At 33.2% G+C, this 19753-nt stretch overlaps 1 protein-coding gene across 2 annotated transcripts in view; it reads left to right on the top strand.

Moving 5' to 3' along the window:
* LOC100603789 (A disintegrin and metallopeptidase domain 3-like) overlaps positions 1-19546 on the top strand; it is a 72340-nt gene extending 52794 nt beyond the window's left edge. Inside the window, exons 17-21 of one of the 2 annotated variants that reach the window (XR_004031322.1) lie at positions 2858-2935; positions 4604-4718; positions 15080-15245; positions 16495-16545; positions 19430-19546. Coding sequence is in view for 1 of the 2 variants with exons in the window: in XM_030817168.1 (XP_030673028.1) it covers positions 2858-2935; positions 4604-4718; positions 15080-15245; positions 16495-16543 (408 nt within the window). In the remaining variant the exon portion in view is untranslated. Of the gene's footprint in view, positions 1-2857; positions 2936-4603; positions 4719-15079; positions 15246-16494; positions 16546-19429 lie in introns of those variants that run through there. The other variant, XM_030817168.1, reaches the window with a different exon arrangement.
* Positions 19547-19753: the final 207 nt, after the last annotated feature.

Below are 19753 nucleotides of genomic sequence, written 5' to 3'. Positions count from 1 at the left end.
GGTGGGGCTTTGCCAGGGACCCACCCTCTTCTGCCTAGGATTTCTCTGCCCCCCGTCCCTATCACTACCAGCTAGACTAAACAAGAAGAAAAGATAGAAGATCTAAACAAACAAAATGAGAAATTAAAAAGCAGGCATTATAACTCACCACAGAAATACAAAAGATTATTAGAAACTATTATGAACAACTTTATGCTCACAAGCTAGAAAACCTAGAGGAAATAGATACATTCCTGAAAACATAAAACCTACCAAGATTGAACCAGGAAGAAATACAACTCCCAAGGAGACCAGTAATGACTAGTGAAATTGAATCAGTAATAAAAATTATCCCAACAACAACAAAAAAGGCTAGGACCCTACGGATTCACTGCCCAATTCGACCTCCGGAATAGAATAACTAATAATTAGACTAACTAATAAATAGAATAACTAATAATTAGAATAATACCAATCTTTTTGAAACAATTTTTAAAAATCAAGGAGGAGGAAATCCTCTCTAACTTATACTACGAGGCCAGTATCATCTGATACCAAAGCCAAACAATGGCATAAAAAAAAGTAATGACCAATATCTCTGGAAGACATAGACACAAAAGTCCTTAAAAAAATCCTAGCAAATCAAATCCAACAGCACATCAAAAACATAATACATCGTGATTATGTGGGATTCATCCCAGGGATCCAAAGATGGTTCAACACATGCAAATCAAAAATTTGATCCATCACATCAACAGAATGAAAGATAAAAACCATACGATAATCTCAATTGATGCAGAGAAATCATTGGATACATTTCAGCATCTCTTCGGATAAAAATTCGCAATAAACTCAGCATACAAGGAACATTCTTCGACATCATAAAGGCAATCTACAACAACCATACAGCCAACATACAGCCAACATTATACTTAACGAGGAAAAATTGAAAGCATTTCCTGTAAGAACTAAAGCAAGGCGAGGATGCCCACTTTTACCACTCTTACTTAGCATAGTACTGGAAGTCCTCATCAAAACAATAAGGCAAGAGAAAATAATAAAGTCATCCAGACTGGAAAAGAGGAAGTCAAATTATTCCTGATGATTGAGTTTTTGTCTAGAAAACCCTAATTACTCCACCAAAAAAAACTCTTAGATTTGATAAATAATTTTAATAAAGTTTCATGATACAAAATTAATAGACAGATACTAGTAGTGCTTCTATATACCAATAGTGATCTAATCAAGGGCAAAATCAAGAAGACAGTCTCATTTACAATAGCTACCAAAAAATAAAATTAAATACCTAGGAATATATTTAACCAAGCAGGAGAAGGATCTCTACAAGAACTACAAAACACTGAATTAAATAAATAAAATAAATTATAGATGATGCAAACAAACGGGAAAACATCCTGTGCTCATGGATTGGGAGAATCAATATCATCAAAATGACCATACTTCTCAAAACAATCTACAGATTCAATGCAATCCTTATCAAAATACCAATGTCATTTTTCACAGAAATAAAAAAATGTGAAATTTATATGACAGGAAAACAGCTTGATTAGTCAAAGTAATCCTAACCAAAAGGAGCAATGCTGGAAGCATCACATTACTTAGCTTTAAGTTACACTACAATCCAATGGTAACCAAAACAGCAAGATATAATTATAAAAATAGACACATAGATCAATGGAACAGAAAAGAGATCCCAGAAATCCACATATTTACATCAAACTGATCTTCAATAAAGCCAGCAAGAACGTACATTGGGGAAAGGACCATCTTCAAAAAGTGCTGGGAAAACTGGATAGCATATGCAGAAGAATGACACTGGACCCATACCTCTCAGCATATACAAAAACTAACTCAAGGTGGATTAAAGACCTAAATGTAAGATCTGAAACTATAAACACCCTAGAAGAAAACCTACAAAAAACTCTTTTGGACATTGGCCCAGGCAAAGAATACATGACCAAGTCCTCAAAAGCAAACACAATGAAAGCAAAAGTAGATAAATGGGACTTAATTAAACTAAAAAGCTTCTGCACAGCAAAGGAAACAACAGAGTAAACAGATAATCTACAGAATGGGAAAAATATTTGCAAATTATAAATCCAACAAAGGACTAATATCCAGAATCTGCAAGGAACTCAAACAACACAACGGCGACAAAATAACCAAGTAACCCCATTAACAAGTGAGCAAAGGACATGAACAGACACTTCTCAGAATAAGACATACAAGCGGCCAAAAAACATAGGAAAAATGCCCAACATCACCAACTATCAGAGTAAAACCTTAATGAGATACCATCTTACACAAGTCAGAATGTCTATTATTAAAAAGTCAAAAAACAATAGATGTCAAGAATGTGGAGAAAAAGGAAAGTTTATACACTGATGTTGGGAATGTAAATAAGTACAACCTCTTTGAGAAACAGTATGGAGATTTCTGAAAGTACTAAATATAGACCCACCATTTGATACAGCCACCCTACTACTCAAATACAAAATGAGCATAAAAATATCTCCTTCTAAGGGTCTATATGAGTAAATAAAAGAAAGGTGCATAAAAAGTGTTAAAAGAGGTCCTGTAAATTAAAAATTGCCAGTACAAGCTGGCTCCTTTTTCTTGTACCAGTTTGTAATAAAAATGTATATTTCTGCTTTCTGAAAATATCTCATTTGCAATATTTCTTATTAATAACATACCATTTAGAATCGTTCCTATGGGTTTTTATTAAAATGTTATGAAATGCAGAGTCATCTGTTCTGTATATCTCCTGTGCATATAATATTTGTACGAATATGATTCCTTGTCTCTTGACTTTACATTTAGTACTTTTGTTGCTGTTGGCTTCGTAACATTTTAGGTATGTCACTCCCAAGGATGCAGATATTTGAGTGAACTAAATATAACAAAATGTACTACAAATTGTGGACAGAATGGGGTATGTAACAGTTACTATTTTTCTCAGTATAATTATTTTAGTCTATGTCAATAATATGTTCTATGAAAATAATAAAGTTCACAAGTATTAGATGTGAAAATTTCTTTTTGAAAATTGTCATTAAATAAGGAAAGTAGATCCACTATTTATACATACATATTATTTATGCATATAATCAGATTGTTATAGGCCTCATGAGCAAATAAGTTTACACTTTGCAAAGAATGCACCATGAAACAGAATCCATTATTATGACATTAGATTAAGATTATTAAATTTTAGAAACGGATTTATTAAGGGCTATACTTATACTTGTATGCATATACATACATATTGTTTATAATTGAGCGTATGCGTACTTATACAATATGAACATTCACACACTGTTATGCACATTGATTTATGAGATCAGAGTTTTCAATCCATTAAGATCTGTTTCGTTCCTCAACAGCTTCAACTTATTTCACTGTATGGATCATCCATACTATATTCAAAATGCCATTCACTGATGGCCTTTCAATTAATGTTAAATTTTAGCTTAATTATTACAAATAGTGGTACAACAGATATGATTGGAAATGTACCTTTGCACATTGATATGCTTTCTTAAATTATTAGCAAATAAAATTTGGGCTGAATACATGCATAATTTGAATTTTCCTAAGTAATATACTGTCGTCAAGAAATATTATACCAGTTTTTTTTCCCACCTATCATGTATGAAAATGTGCATTTCCTCATATTCTGGCCAGATTAGTTGTATTAATCTTTTTAGTCTCTTTTAACATGCTAAGTCCATTGTTAATTTGCATTTATTTGATAATTAATAATACAGCTTCTAAGTATATATGGTCATATCTGCCACTTGCATTTCTGTTTGCTCATCTATTGTAAACTTATCTGCTGGGTTATAGAAATGTTGTAAACTTTATAAGTCATTCTAAGCACGCATTTGTCTCCTTGTTGTCAGTGTCTTCTGCCATATTGATGATTCATATTTTTTTATAGTAATTCAGGAAAAAAGTGGCCTGCCTGTGTGGCTTACATCAATTTTTCCTCAAAATTACTTACGCATCTATTATTTACAGTTTCTTTTCTTTCTTAATTTTAATCTACTTTTGTAATCAATTTTGTATGCATTTATTTCTGAATTCTCTACTGGCCCTTTTTCCATTCATCTGCCAGATCACATTTATACATTTTTTCTAGCTTTCTATATAAATGTTTTGTGTCTGTATCTGATTGAGCAAGCATCTTAAAATTTTGGCTTTCCCCCCCTATTTTTTTAAATAAAATTTGGCTCTCATCACAACTATTTTTTTAAATCCAACACAATTCATAATAAATTTTTACTCCCACCATTCTATAGTTTCCAGCATCATAATCTGTACGCCCTTCTAATAAAAAGCATTTAAATTGTATCAAGAATGGTATTCACTTTATTTAGCAATGTAAGAGACAAACAAGAAGATACCTCTATGATGTTTGAAAATATATTGCATGGACATTTATTATACTGCCTTTTATTTTTAAAATTATTTTTCGTATTAAATTTAAAATTTATATTAAATGGTAATATTTTTAAAATTTACATTGACTAACAATCACACATAAGGCAGTTAATTTTTGGTTGTACATAAATGCTTTTTTTGTTTGTTTTGGTTTTAGATTTGCAATGAACATTTCCATTGTCAATGTGATCCTGGCTATGCTCCTCCAGATTGTGAGCCAGCAATGTCATCACCAGGAGGAAGTATCGATGATGGATTTTGGCTTACAGTAGGTTAGTCTCTAAATCTGTGTTTCAATGCAGCTTTCTGTTCTCATAGAAATGGTCTACGTCTTTGCCGTCCTGTATAACTACCAAACACCCAACATGTGGATAGTGAAACTAAGGAACTGAAATTTCAACTGTATTTTACCTTATTTAATTTAAATTTAAATGACCACTGTGACTAGTGGCTACTAAATTGGATCTAGAGCCAGACAGCTCTAAATCTTTCTGCCAACCAAAATTTTTGTATGGTTTTAATTCTCACCTAGAAACGAACATTTTAAAAGGCCTCCCCTTCACTTTAAGCAGGATTCCCAGAACATTTCTATTTATACAGCAGAGTTTTCTATGTAAGTATACTTAAATTATAGAAAACGTTGTAGTTTTATTATATAGTCTGTGTATTCCAAGGATGTCACCTATTGTGATATCCCAATTCACAATCAAATTCAATCTTTAAAGGTAACTGTAATATTGAAAAAGAAAAATCACTAAATTTTTCATGCCTACAGCATATGAATAGTCTGTGGCACTGAACATTTTTAAATTGATTTGATGAAAAGTCCTGAATAAATATATTTGTTTTTACTAAACCTTTCTTTTACTATTAGAATTGTATACCTGAATAAATGCTTGAGGAATGGATTCATATGTCAAATATGCTGAAGTGGCATATAACTAGATGTATGAATATCTTAATATGGCAACTTAGAGCAAAGGAGTTAAAGACACTGAAGATCAAGAAAAAATATATGCCAAGAGGTTGTTAGAATGAGTTTCCTTGTTCCCACAACTTAGAATTTGGGGTCCTTTATTAGTAGATGATACTGAAGAAAGTAGTTTCAGTTAATTTAGGAGGAAAAAAGTAGTTGAATTAAATATATACATAAGTAAATTAAAAGAAGAATAAATTAACCTACACTCATCCTTCACCAATGTTAAAATGTTGCAAATCTGTCCTACAATGTCAAAACTGGGAAATGGACATCGGTAAAATACAGAGACCTTAATCAGATTTCTCCAGTATATTTACACTCATTTGTGTTTCTGTGTGTTTGTGTGTGTGTGTGTGTGTTTGTTCTATGCAATTTTATCACAGTTTAGATTTATGTACTACTATCACAATGACAATGCATAGCTGTATCATCACTACATGGTTGTCTAACATTACCCCTTTGTAGATAGATTTTTTTCTTTTCCCTCATCTCTACCTCTCCTTCCAACCATTAAATGGTTCTCCGTCTCTCTAATTATGTGGTTTTATGAATGTTATATAAACAAAATCATACGGTTTTTATATTTGTGCAACTGGATTTTTTTCTTTAGCATAATTTCCCCAAACTGGATCCAAGTTCTTGCATGTACCAATACTTAATTCCTTTTTAATGGTGACTAGTTTTCATTTGTAGGGATGTGCCATAATTTTTTAGCCTTTGATCCACTGAAGGACATTTGGGTGTTTCCCAGTTTTAGTTATTATGAATAACTGAGATGAACATTCATGTGGAAGATTCTATGTGAAAATAATATTTTAATTCTCTGGGATACATGCACAAGACTGAAATAGCTGAGACATATTGTAAACTACTTATAGTTTTAAAAGTAACTGCTAAATATTTTTTCAGGATGGCTGTACTGTTTGACAATCCCACCAACAATATATGAATTACCCACGTTTTTGCACCCTCACCAACATTTGATTGTACCACTGTTTTTTCTTGCATTTTAATCATTCTATTAGCTGTTTATTAATATCTCATTTGCACCTCCCCATGGATAATGATTTTGAACACCTTTAATATGCTTATTTGGTTGTATATTCTATTTAGTGAAAAGTCTGTTCATACATTTTACCATTTACTCATTGGATTGTTTGTGTTTTTTAAATGTTCAGTTTTGAGAAATATTATGTTTTTTAATTTTTATTTTTCATTATTATGGGTACATAATAGTTGTATATGTTCATGGGGTACATGTGCTGTTTTGTTAGACATACAATGTGTAATGATCAAATCATGGTAATTGGGGTATCCATCATCTCAAGCCTTTATTATTTATTTGTTTTATGAACATTCTAATCACACTCTTTCAGTTATTTTAAAATATACAATAAATCAATGTTAACTATAGTCTCTCTATTGTGCTACTGAACACCAGACCTTATGACTTCTGACTGTATTTTTGTAACCGTTAACCATTCCCTTTTTATCCCCCCATCCCCACTACCCTTCCCAGGCTCTGGCAACCATGATTCCACTCTCTAAGAGTTCAATTTTTTTGTTGTTTTTTGCTCCCACATATGAATGAAAACAGACAGGCACCCTCTGTCTTTCTGTGCCTGGCTTATTTCACTTCACATAACAGCCTCCATTCCATTCATGTTGTTGCAAATGACAGGATTTTATCCTTTTTATGGCTGAATAGCACTCAGTTGTGTATATGTACCACATTTTTTTATCCATTCATCCACTGATGGACACTTAGGTTGATTACAAATCTTGGCTACTGTGAATAGTGCTGCTTTAAATAAACATAGGAGAGCAGATATCTCTTCAATACACTGATTTCCTTTTTTAAGATGTATACTTAGCAGTGGGATTCCTGGATCTTGTGGTAATTCTATTTTAGTTTTTTTGAGGAATCTCCATACTGTTCTCTATAGTGGCTGTACTAATTTACATTCCACCAACAGTGTGTACCAAGTGCTCCCCTTTCTCCACATTCTCACATTATTGCGTATCTTTTGGATAAAAGCCATTTTAACAGGGATAAGATAACATTTCATTGTAGTTTTTAGGTGCATTTCTCTGATGATCAGTGATGTTGAGCCCCTTTTCATATAGCTGTTTGCCATTCGCAGGCCTTCTTTTGAGAAATGTCTATTCAGATCTTTTGCCCATTTTAAAATTAATTTTTTTGTTGAGTTGTTCGAGCTCCTTACATATTCTGGCTATTAATCCCTTGTCATATGGGTAGTTTGCAAATATTTTCTTCTGTTCTGTAGGTTATCCCTTCACTTGGTTGGTTGTTTCCTTTTCTATGTAGAAGCTTCTTAGCTTGATATGATCCTATTTGTCAATTTTTACTGTGATTGCCTGAGCTTCTGAGGTCTTACTCAAGAAATCTGTGCCCAAATCAATGTCCTGGAGAGGTTACCCAGTGGTTTGTTCTAGTTGTTTTATAGTTTAGGGTCTTAGATTTAAGTCTCTAATCCATTTTTATTTGATTTTTGTATATGGCAAGAGATAGGGATCTAGCGTCATTCTTCTGCATATGGCTATCTAGTTTTCCCAGAACTATTTATTGAAGAGACTGTTCTTTCCCCAATGTATGTTCTTGACACCTTTATTGAAAATAAATTGACCTTAATTATGTGGATTAATTTGTGGGTTCTTTATTCTGTTCTATTTTTCTGTGTATCAGTTTTATTCCAGCATCATGCTATTTTGATTACTATAGCTTTGTGTAGTATAAGTTCAGGTAACATGATTCCTCCAGTTTTGTTCTTTTTGTTCAGGATTACTTTGACTATTCTGGGTCTTTCGTCATTCCATATGCATTTTAGGATTATTTTTTCTATTTCTGTGAACAATTGCATTGAATCTGTAGATTGCTTTGTGTGGTACAGGCATTTTAACATTACAGAACTGATAAATTCAGTAAAGGCGCAGAATACAAAATGCCAACAGCGAACAATCTGAAAAACAAATGAAGAAAGCAATTCCATTTACAATAGCTACAAATAAGATGAACTACCTAGGAATAAACTAAAAGAAGTGAAAGATCTCTACAATAAAAATTATTAAACATTGATGAAAGAAAATTGAAGAGGAAAATAGAAAAAAATGCCATGTTTATGAAAGATTTTATGTTTTACAGATACATGTATTTTGTTGGATGTGTGATTTGTACATATTTTCTCCAAGTCTATAATTTGTTTTTTCTCAGAACAAAATTTCTCTTTATATGACTTTTACTTGATAAGGTCCACTGTTTTAGTTACTGGATTGTGCTTCTGGTGTCAAGCATATGACCTCTTTATGAGTATTAGGACCTGAAGATTTAAAAAGTATAGCCTTATGGTTTCCATTTAAGCCCATAATACACTTTAAAGTAATTTTATATAGGATGAGAGATAATATGTCAAGGTTAAATTTTGATAAATGGGTGTTCAATTACTCTAGCATATATTTTTTTAATATTTTATTTCCATAGCTTTTGGGGGGAACAGGTGGTATTTGGTTACATGAATAAGTTCTTTAGTGGTGATTTGTGAGATTTTGGTGCACCCATCACCTGAGCAGTATACACTGAACCCAAGTTGTAGTCTTTTATTCCTCACCCCCTTCCCATCCTTTTCCCCTGAGTCTCCAAAGTCCATTGCATTTTTCTTATGCCTTTGCATCCTCGTAGTTTAGTTCCCATTTATGAGTGAGAACATATGATGTTTGGTTTTCCATCCTTGAGTTACTTCACTTAGAATAATAGTCTCCAATCCCATCCAGGTTGCTGCAAATGCCATTAATTCATTCCTTTTAATGGCTGAGCAGTGTTTCATCATAAATATATATATATCATCACACAGTTTCTTTAGCTCACAGTTTCTTTATCCACTCTTTGATGATGGGCATTTGGATTGGTTCCACATTTTTGCAATTCCAAATTATGCTGTTATAAACGTGTGTGCAAGTATGTTTTTCATATACTGAGTTCTTTTTAATGTACACAAATCAGTAGCTCTCCTTTACACCAACAGCGACCAAGATGAGAATAAAATCAAGAACTCAACTCCTTTACAATAGCTGCAAAAAATAAAATAAAATACTTAGGAATATACCTAACCAAAGAGTTGAAAGACTTGTACAAGGAAAACTACAAAACACTGCTGAAAGAAATCACAGAGGACACAAATGAATGGAAACACATCCCATGCTCATGGATGGGTAGAATCAATATTGTCAAAATGACCATACTGCCAAAAGCAATCTACAAATTCAATGCAATTTTCCTCAAAATACCACCATCATTCTTCACCGAAAATAATCCTAAAGTTCATGTGGAACCAAAAGAGAGCCCACATAGCCAAAGCAAGACTAAGCAAAAAGAACAAATCTGGAGGCATCACATTACCTGATTTAAACTATACTATAAGGCCATAGTCACTGAAACAGCATGGTACTGGTATAAAAATAGACACATAGACCAGTGAAACAGAATAGAAAACCCAGAAATAAACCCAAATACCTACAGCCAACTGGTCTTCGACAAAGCAAACAAAAACATAAAGCGGGGAAAGGACACCCTGCTCAACAAATGGTGCTGGGATAATTGGCAAGCCACATGGAGGAGAATAAAACTGAGTCCTCATCTCTCACCTTATACAAAAATCAACTCAAGATGGATAAAGGCCTTAAATCCAAGACCTGAAACTACAAAAATTCTAGCATAATTTTTTAGAAAAGCTATCTCTCATCTATTGAATTGTTTTTGCACCTTTGTCAAAAATTAATTAAACATATTTTTGTTGATATTTTACTAGGTCTCTGTTCAGTTGCATTGATTTGTCTTATTCCATACACCAGTACCACATTCTTTAACATTGGGGGAAAAAAAGGAATTCCTGTCACTTTATTCTTTTTTTTTTCAAAATTGCTACAACTATTCTCAGAGCTCTTCTTTCTCTATATGCATACATATTAGCATGAGTTCATATATCTTTATTTAAAAATCTTGCTGTGATTTTTACAAATCAATTTAGGAAGAATTTACATCTTCATTATTATTGGGTCTTTCAGTCTATGAACACAGTATATCTCTCTATTTGAAAGAAATCAAAGAAATCTGCTTTGATTCTTCAATAGTCTGATGAAAGAAATCAAAGAAATCTGCTTTGATTTCTTTCATCAGGCTATTGTAATTTTTACCATATCCTATGCATTTATTATTTCATTTTTATTTCATTATCTTGAGAGCAATTTTAGGTGATGTTGGGTGTTTTTTATGTTTTTATTTCCCCTTGTTCCTTGTTAATATGCAAATATACCATTGATTTTTGCACATCAACCCTGTATTTCCCTATATAATTGAATTCGGTTTTCTGAGATTTTTTTGTTTTGTTTTTGCAAGTTCTTTGGGATTTCTACATAAGTGATTATGCCATCTTCAAATAGCTTTGACGATAACAGCTTTCTTTCTTCCTTTCCAATATGTATAACTTTTATTATTTTATTGCACTTCCTAGACTTTCCAGGCCTATGCTGAATAAGAGTTGTAAACAACTCACCTTAATAATTATTTTAGCAGAAAAGAATTTAGTATTTCACCATTAAGTATGATGGTAGCTGTAGGACTTTTGTAGATACTATTTATTAGTTTGAGGAACTTCCTTTAATATGTATTCATTGAGATGTTTTGTTATTAACAGTATTAATTTTTCAAATGCTTTTTAGTATCGGTTGATAGGAATGTATGAACCTTGTAGTACACTGATACGATCAATTACATTGATTTTTAATTTTGAACCAATTTTGAAAATATAGAATAAATTCTTCATCATTATTTATTAATTTTTGTACTTTACTAAATTTGATTTGTTAATATTCTGTCAAGGATTTTTGTGTCTAGGTTGGTGAGAGATATTGCCTGCCTCTCTCTCTCTCTCTCTGTCTCTCTCTCTCTTTCTTTCTCTCTCTCTTCTTTGTACTTGTTTTTATCTTGTTTTGTTGCCAACTAAAACTGACATCATAAAATTAATTGGGAAGTGTTTACTCCTCTTCTGTATTCTTGAAGGGATTGCTTAAAATTAGCATTAAAAAAAATTTAGTAATAATGTCCAGTGAATTCATATGGGTCTGGAGATTTATTCTGTGGGGAGCTTTTAAAATAAAGATTTTTCTTAAATAATTATTTTCTTAATAAATATGTAAACAATAATATTATCTATTTCATATTAGATGAGTTAAAGCAGCTTATACTTTTTCATGGAACTGACCAACTGATTTCTTTTTACTTCTATCAGTTACTAAGAGAGGAGTTTTTAAAAATTCTAATCATAATTATGTATTTTTTTTATTTTATCAGTTAGTTTGTATTTAATTTTATTTTGATTTTTTCTTCATTATTGTATGTGTAGTTTAGATTTCTTTCTGGTGCATTGTTGCTTTTATTATTTCTGTAATGTTTATCTTTCTCTTGAATTCTATTTCACCTGAAATTAACCCTTATTAGTTACCTATAACTTGTAGGCCCAAAACTATTTTTTTATTTAAAAAATATATTACAGGAAATATATAAAAGTAGAAATAAAAGTAGTGAAATCAGCTTTATGAAAAATTTCAATAAAAATTTTAAATATAGAAAGCTCAATATTTTACTCTAGTCTTTGAAGGGTATATAACTAAAGTGCTCTATGTGTTTTGAATACAGTTCCTGCTGTCAATCATGGATCTAGAACATATCCTTTCTATGACTGCAAGGAACATTTGAAGTACATCTCTAGTGGGTTAGAGGTGACTATACTTTGTGATTCTTTTTTTGTGTGTGCATTTACATCTTCAAAAGACAACTTTGATGGTCACAGTTTTCCTGATGTTATCCTCTTTGTACTATAATTAAAATATTTTCAGTTCATTTTAATAAACATCCAAAATAATTACTCAGTTTTTAAACTCCTACACTGACTCCATTCAATCAACTCTGCATAAATATTTAACTTCACTGTGTCCACTTGTGGACAATATCCAATAAATGTTCATGAACATCTTCCATAGAAGCTGGAATACTATTGATTCTAGATCTTATTTACAGTGCAAGAAATCCCAGGTATTTATGAAAAATATTGCTTGCTGAAGTCCTTCCTATTATATGATTACTGGATAAGAATTCTATGTGTCCATTTTGTCTTTTGAAATGCTTCATTGACTCACTGATTCTTCACTTGAAAAAAATTAGGATATCATCATCTAAAGATTTGTAGTCTGACATTTCATTTATATGGTCAATTGCAACATTTTTGTAGACTAAATGTTTGCATTCCTCAACATTTTTATCATGTAACCTAATTCATAATGTGATGGCACTTGGAGGTGGAGTTTTTGGCATCTAATTAGGTTATGAAGGCAGAGCCCTCTTGAATGGGATTAGTGTTCTAATAAAAGAAAACCAAGAGAGATCCTTCATCCCTTCCACTATGTAAGGTTAGAACGAGAAGATGGTTATGAACCAGGAAATAGGTCCGGAGAATAAATCTGCCAGTGCCTCTACTTTGGAATTCCCTGCTTCCAGAACGATGAAACATACATTTCTGTTGTTTGTAAGCCACCCAGTTTATGATATTTTTGTTACAACAGCCTGAACAGACCAAGATAATCATTACAGGCTAAACTGTTGCTTTATGTTTCTTTGCATTTGTCAGATTAATAATTGTATAATATTTTCCTTAATCAATAGTCTTCCTCATATTATTTCAAGCAGTTAAAAAAAAGGCTGAATTCTCAAATGTGTTCAACAAAAGCTATGACAGAAAGACAGAAGTCTCCAGAACTTTGTTGTACTTTCTTGATAGTTGATATATCACATTGGACAAAAATATAAGAAAGCTGAAGTTTTCCAGAGGAATAGAAAATGGATCCCAGAAATAAATCTTCACGTGTATGGTCTAATGATTTTCAAGAATGCCTAGACCATTTACTGGAGGAAGTTCAGTCTTTTCAATGTATCATGTTGAGATATCTGGGTATTTGCATGCAAGAGAATGAGGTAGGGCCCTTGTTGATACCATATACCAAAATTAACTCAAAATGGATCAACAATCTAAATGTAAGAACTAATATTATAAACCCTTAAAACAGAAGACATGATAGGAAATTGTAATAACATGGAATTTGGCAATGATTTCTTTGATATGACTCCAAAAGCACCATCAGTAAATGAAAAAAACAGATAAATTAGGATCCATCATGATTACAAACTGTTGTGCATCGAAGGATACTATCGAGTGAAAAGATAATCCATAGAATAGGCAAAAATATTTAAAATAATCTATCTAATGAGGGATTAATATTAGGAATATATAAAGAACTCTTACAAGTCAATAACAACAACAAAACAAATAATTTCATTAAAAATGGGCAAAGTAGTTGAATACTTTTAATACATCTTTGAGGAAATGTAAAGCTGTGGAGTGGGCTAGTAAGCACAGAAAAAGTTGTGTTTTTCACATATTAACATTACTAATCCTTGGGGAAATACAAGTAAAAACCATAATGAAATACCAATTTGTACCTATTAGGATGGCTATTACAAAGGAAAATTCAAAGCATATCGAGTGTTGACCAGGATATGAAAAAATTGGAACTCTTTGCATTGCTGGTGAAAATGTAAAATAATGCAGTCTGTGGAAAACATCATGCTGGTTGCTAAAAATATTAAACACAGAATTAGCATATTATCCAGGAATTCCACATCTACGTATATGCCCAAAAAAATTAAAAGTAGAGACTCGAGCAGATATTTGTATACCCATGCTTATAGCAGCATTGTTCACAATAGCCAAAACACGGAAAACCCAAATGTTTATTGACAAATAAATGGGTAACCATAATAAGGTGTAGAGATACAATAGAAGACTGTTCACCCTTGAAATGAACAATCCTGTCACACCCTACAATGTAGATATAAACTGAAGACCTTATGATAAGTGAAATAAGCCAGTCAGAACATGACAAATATTATATGATTCTGCTTCTATGAGTCAAACTCAGAGTCAAAGTAGAATGGTGGTTGCCGAGGCTGAGTTCTGCTTCCATTAGTACCTAGGTTAGTCAGATTCATGGAGTCAAAGTAGAATAATAGTGGCTCCTCTGCGGAGAGGGAAAAATGGTGGGTTAATATTGAATGGGTAAAAAATTTCAGTTTTGCAGAAGGAGAAAGTTCTGAAGCAGGGTGGTGGTGATGGTTGCACATCAGTGTGAATGTACTTAATGCAGTTCACAAAAAGAAATATGATACACTAAAATAGATTATATCATATAAGTAAATATAAGTATACATGAAGGGATTATAAGTAAATTTATGTCAATAAATATGTATTTTATGTCAATAAAAATTTTACTGTCAATAAAATAAGTACATTTATGACAATATTACATATTGTTAAAGACTGTGTATTGTCAATTATATGTGTAAGTGTATCGGGTTGACCTACACAGTGTATAATGCACTTTGGGGCCCAGTCAGAGAAAGCTAAAAACACTTTTAAATTCAAATATATTCATTCTTTAACTGTGTTGAGTTCTAAATTTCTATAATTCAAATTCTGGTATGATTTCATCATTTTTCAAATAGTTAAAAAGGTACTCTCATGTTTTCAGAAAAAAGTGTACCCTTGTTTCCAAAACGACGTGCTGCACCTAAAAACAATGGTCTTTTGATCAGTTTCTACATTTTTTCACCTTTGCTCATTTTAATTGCTATTGTTAGTCTTACATGGAAAAAAATGAAGAGATTTCGGAGCAAAGTGGGAACAGTAAGCAGCAGGTAAGTAAATGTATTATTTTTAATTTAATATTAAAATTCATTGTGGGAAGAATTCAGTGCCATTCGGAATCCAAGAAGAGACCCTAGGATGGTTTGGATTAATGTTTAGAAATATTGAGTAAGCTCACGCCTGTAATCCTGGCACTTTGGGAGGCCGAGGCGGGCAGATTGCCTGAGCTCAGGAGTTTGAGACCAGCCTGGGCAACATGGTGAAACCCCATCTCTAGTAAAATACAAAAAATTAGCCGGGGGGCGTGGTGGCGTGCGCCTGTAGTCCCAGCTGTCCCAGCTACTCAGGAGGCTGAGGCAGGAGAATTGCTTGAACCCAGAAGCCAGAGGTTGCAGTGAGCCGAGATCATGCCACTGCACTCCAGCCTGGGCAACCCAGTGAGACAAGAAATATTGAGTAAGTTCTCAGCATATACCAAAGTTTTTATTTTTTTATTTTTTATTTTTTTATTTTATTTCAATCATCTAAGTATCCTGCCTGTTCTTACAGGGCCAAGAACAATTAAAGCTATTCAGTAAAGCCTCATTGCCTTTCACATAGAAAGCCAAGTTCTTTACAATTGTTAAGGAAGTTCTGTTGACTTCCCGAGGAACCCCATTTCTCTTGCACTGACAACCAGTTGTGCCAAAAAGGTCCACAGAAATAGCCAGGGAAGAAAATTTTGTGAATAGAATATGTAGAAGGTAAGAAAAATAGGAGATGGTACAGAATGAGAGAGAGAACTCAGATAGGATACTGATAGGATACTTTGTATTTTGTGCATAATTAATATGGCTCATGTTTTTCTGAAATTATAAGTAAGGTACTTGCACAGCTTTTTTTTTTTACTCTAACACCACATCAAACCATAATTTGCTTTATGAATATGTAGGGATTTGAGAATTCAAAAGGAAGAATAAGTAGGATCATTGATTAAAACTGACAAAATCTGGTCACGACAGCCTAAGTTTTACAACAATAAGTGGTTTCAGGGCTGCCAGGGTAAGAAATGAAGTAGGGCTGAAGCAAAAAAAGATAGCAATGAACCAGATGATCAGGAACTAGGCTTTATCACCGGAAGGCTTTATAATTGACATCACCCCTTCTTGTCTATGTCCGTTGCTTCCAAATTGACTGCTCTGCTTGCACTTGGCCACTGGATACATATTAATTGATTAATTAGTGCAAATGTAGCTTTTTAAACTTTTCTTGATTTTGCTCAAGATTACAGTGTTTCCTAATGTTATCTCTTTTATACAGCTCTATCTCAGAAGACAGCAGTAGTAACAACAGCCAGTCACAGAGTTAAAGGTGACATGAAATAATCAAATTGTTAAGAAATAATACTCATGGAGTATTTTTTTTACTTTTAACAATACCTCAGTATGAGAAAACTATTATTCCCATATTTCATCATCTTGACTCCTATTTATTAATACTATATAGTAAAACAAAAATAAGAAATATATTTGATGTTAATTATGTTTTATACTTATTTAGAAATATTTAATGTTAACTAATATTAGCCAGAGATTTATTGAACAACATTTTTGTAATAAGGAATGATGTTAAAGAGATTATAAATAGTTTTGTAAAATATTCATAAACAATCATACCTCCTCTGGCCTTATTTAAGCTTCTCATTGGGCGATTTACACAGATTGTCTCTCCATATTTACGATGATGGATCCTTACTAAAATGCCATAGGTATTGTTACCCATATTTTAGAGATGAGGAAATGGATAAAAGGAAATAAATTGATTCCCCAGGAAAATAGAATTTTAGTGAGTATTGTAGTGGAGTTTAACTTAAGAAAATCGACTTCAGAATTTAAACCCTTAAGATTGCCACAATCTTGAACCAATATAGCCTGATATGTGACTGGGGATTGGGAATGGGATTTACATTGATTGAGACACATGAGATGCCAGGCAAAATGTTAAATGCACCTTTCTTCAAAGGCAGAACGATACTTTTTTTTTAATCTTTAAGATGGGATAAAATAGGCATTCATATATATTGTTCAAAGTTCTAATTCATATGTGTAAAGAAATAATTATATTTGATGTGTTAGGCCTATCACTGGGAGTAAATGGAAAATTCAAAACTTCAACCAAGAGTGAGATCAAGAGTTCATCTAATTACTTAGCTGCCATTCCCTCATATCTGATTTTGTTGATAGTTAAGTCAATGGGTCTCTGTTTCCTTATCTGCCACTAAGCATTGGGAATTAGAGAGATGCTATGGCCCAAGCTTTCTTGTTTTAAATTGTAAATGGCTCATCATAAATACTACTCCCTTTATCCTAGGAAAAAGTCAAAACCAGACATCCAGGCTTTCCCAGGGATAAAGATAGAGCTTTTCCATTCCAGCTGCACATCAAATCTATCCCACGCAGGCATATACTGGCATTATCCATGCAAATATCTTCACAGCAGCTTTCAAAATATATACATGATATGATGCTAAAATGTCAGGAATGTTGGAGAAATATCAGGGATGTCATTCTATCTGGAGCAGAGTTACCAAGAGGGTTGTAGCTGTGATGAGGCCGGAGAAGTAACACCCATGGAGGGTCTTGGTGCTCTTGGAGGCCATCTGTCTTTTACTCTGAGTGAAAGGGAGGAATCACTGGATGGTGCAGATTCCAAGCATGTGACTTACCCTTTAAAAAGCTGCTTTGTTGAAAACAGTCTATATGATGGCAAGAGTAGATGTGGAGAAATTACTGCAGTAATCCAGGAGAGAAAAGATGGCAATTCAGACCAGGGGTGGTAAGGATGGTCTTATGGATACATTTTGAAGGTAACACAACAGAATGTACTGACAGTTTAGATGCAGAATATAAGAAAAAATGCTTAAATAATATGGCTACTGATATACAGCAGGAAAATAGCAAGGCTAGAAAGTAAAACCACCCCCCTTATTTACAAAATTTTGGCTCTTTTTTTTTTCCTTGAGTTGGAGTCTTACTCTGTTGCCCAGGCTGGAGTGCAATGGTGCGATCTCGGCTCACTGCAACTTCTGCCACCTGGGTTCAAGCGGTTCTCCTGCCTCAGCCTCCCAAGTAGCTGAGACTACAGGCACACGCCACCACGCTCAGCTAATTTTTGCATTTTTAGTAGAGACAGGGTTTCACCATGTTGGCCAGGATGGTCTCGATATCCTGACCTCATGATCCGCCCACCTCGGCCTCCCAAAGTGTGGGAATTTGCAAGTTTATGAATGCTGAGATGTAAAATCCATGTAAGTAACCATGAGCCAAAACAAGTATCTTGTATGCCACAATGAGGAGTTTAAATATTCTTCTATATGACTTAGAACATAGGTAAAGTACTTTTTAAGATGGTAAGAAATGGATTTGGTACTATATGTCTTGCGGTTTACAAATTTCACTGGGATAAAATAGGGAAAGTAGATTCAGTCACAAATGGAAAGTAGTGAAGCAGTTAAGAGACTGCTGAATGCACAAGAAAGGTATGATGAGGACAGGATTGGAGAGGAGGAAAAGCATAAAAACATGTTCAGAGGTATGACAGAGGCCCAATCTGTTAGAGTGGTGACTGGATGGATGTTTATGGGTTAGAATAAAAGAGAGAACTGAAAAAACCTCCACTCTTCTCACAGAATGGATAGTGACACCTTTTACCAGTGACACATCGTATAGTAGAGAAATAACTGGTTTAGTTTGGGGTGAGGAAGTGGAGGGGAGTGAAGAGTTAGTTTGTCTTTGAACAAGTGTATTTAAGAACCCACTGGAAATGCACAGAGGGTTTTTGGAAGTTCTTTTCCTCCTCAGATACATAGAGAAAAATTTATAGTAATTCTTTCTTATTTATTCACATATTTATATTGCTGTTTTTTTCTGTTTCCTTTTTGTGGTTTTACTTTATATTTTTCTTCTGTTTCTTTGTTGATGATTTTCATTTATCCATGTAAAGTTTAGAGACTGTGTAAATTAAAAATATAAATATCAATTTGTAATATTCCCTTTTAATGTAGCAATTACAATCCATTTATGAAAAATAAATTTAGATTTATAAATTTCCTGAATCACAGACACAGACTGCACCAGTATAACCAGTGTCTCATTATACTAATTAAGCGTTCTACCAATAGTTGAATAGTAAATAACAGCTTTTATTAACAATGAAGATTTAACATTTCTATTTTTCTGTATTTCCTCTGCAACAGTAACCAAGTGATAAAATCAAAGCTATCGGATGAAGAAAGGATATTACCAAGAATCTCACCATTAACTTAAAACTTTCAACTTCACAAAACAAAATAAATCATATGACTAAAAGCATACGAGCTTGTGTCTATTGATTCTTCTACCCTCCATGATCCTTTAGTAGGAGATGAGCGGCTTTGTCTCTTTGTAACTTTGGAAGTTGTTACATCATAAGCTTTATAGCCTTCTGAAACAAGAGGGTTCACTGATCTCCCTCACAGGACATGCGGCACGGGAGTGGCTCACCTGTTCGGTCGCCCACCGCTCACACCCCTCATCTGCTG

Source organism: Nomascus leucogenys, chromosome 8 (assembly GCF_006542625.1).
Source record: "Nomascus leucogenys isolate Asia chromosome 8, Asia_NLE_v1, whole genome shotgun sequence".
Lineage (NCBI taxonomy): Eukaryota > Metazoa > Chordata > Mammalia > Primates > Hylobatidae > Nomascus > Nomascus leucogenys.
Note: the sequence above shows the minus strand (reverse complement) of the source record. Positions and strands in the feature narration are given on the sequence as shown.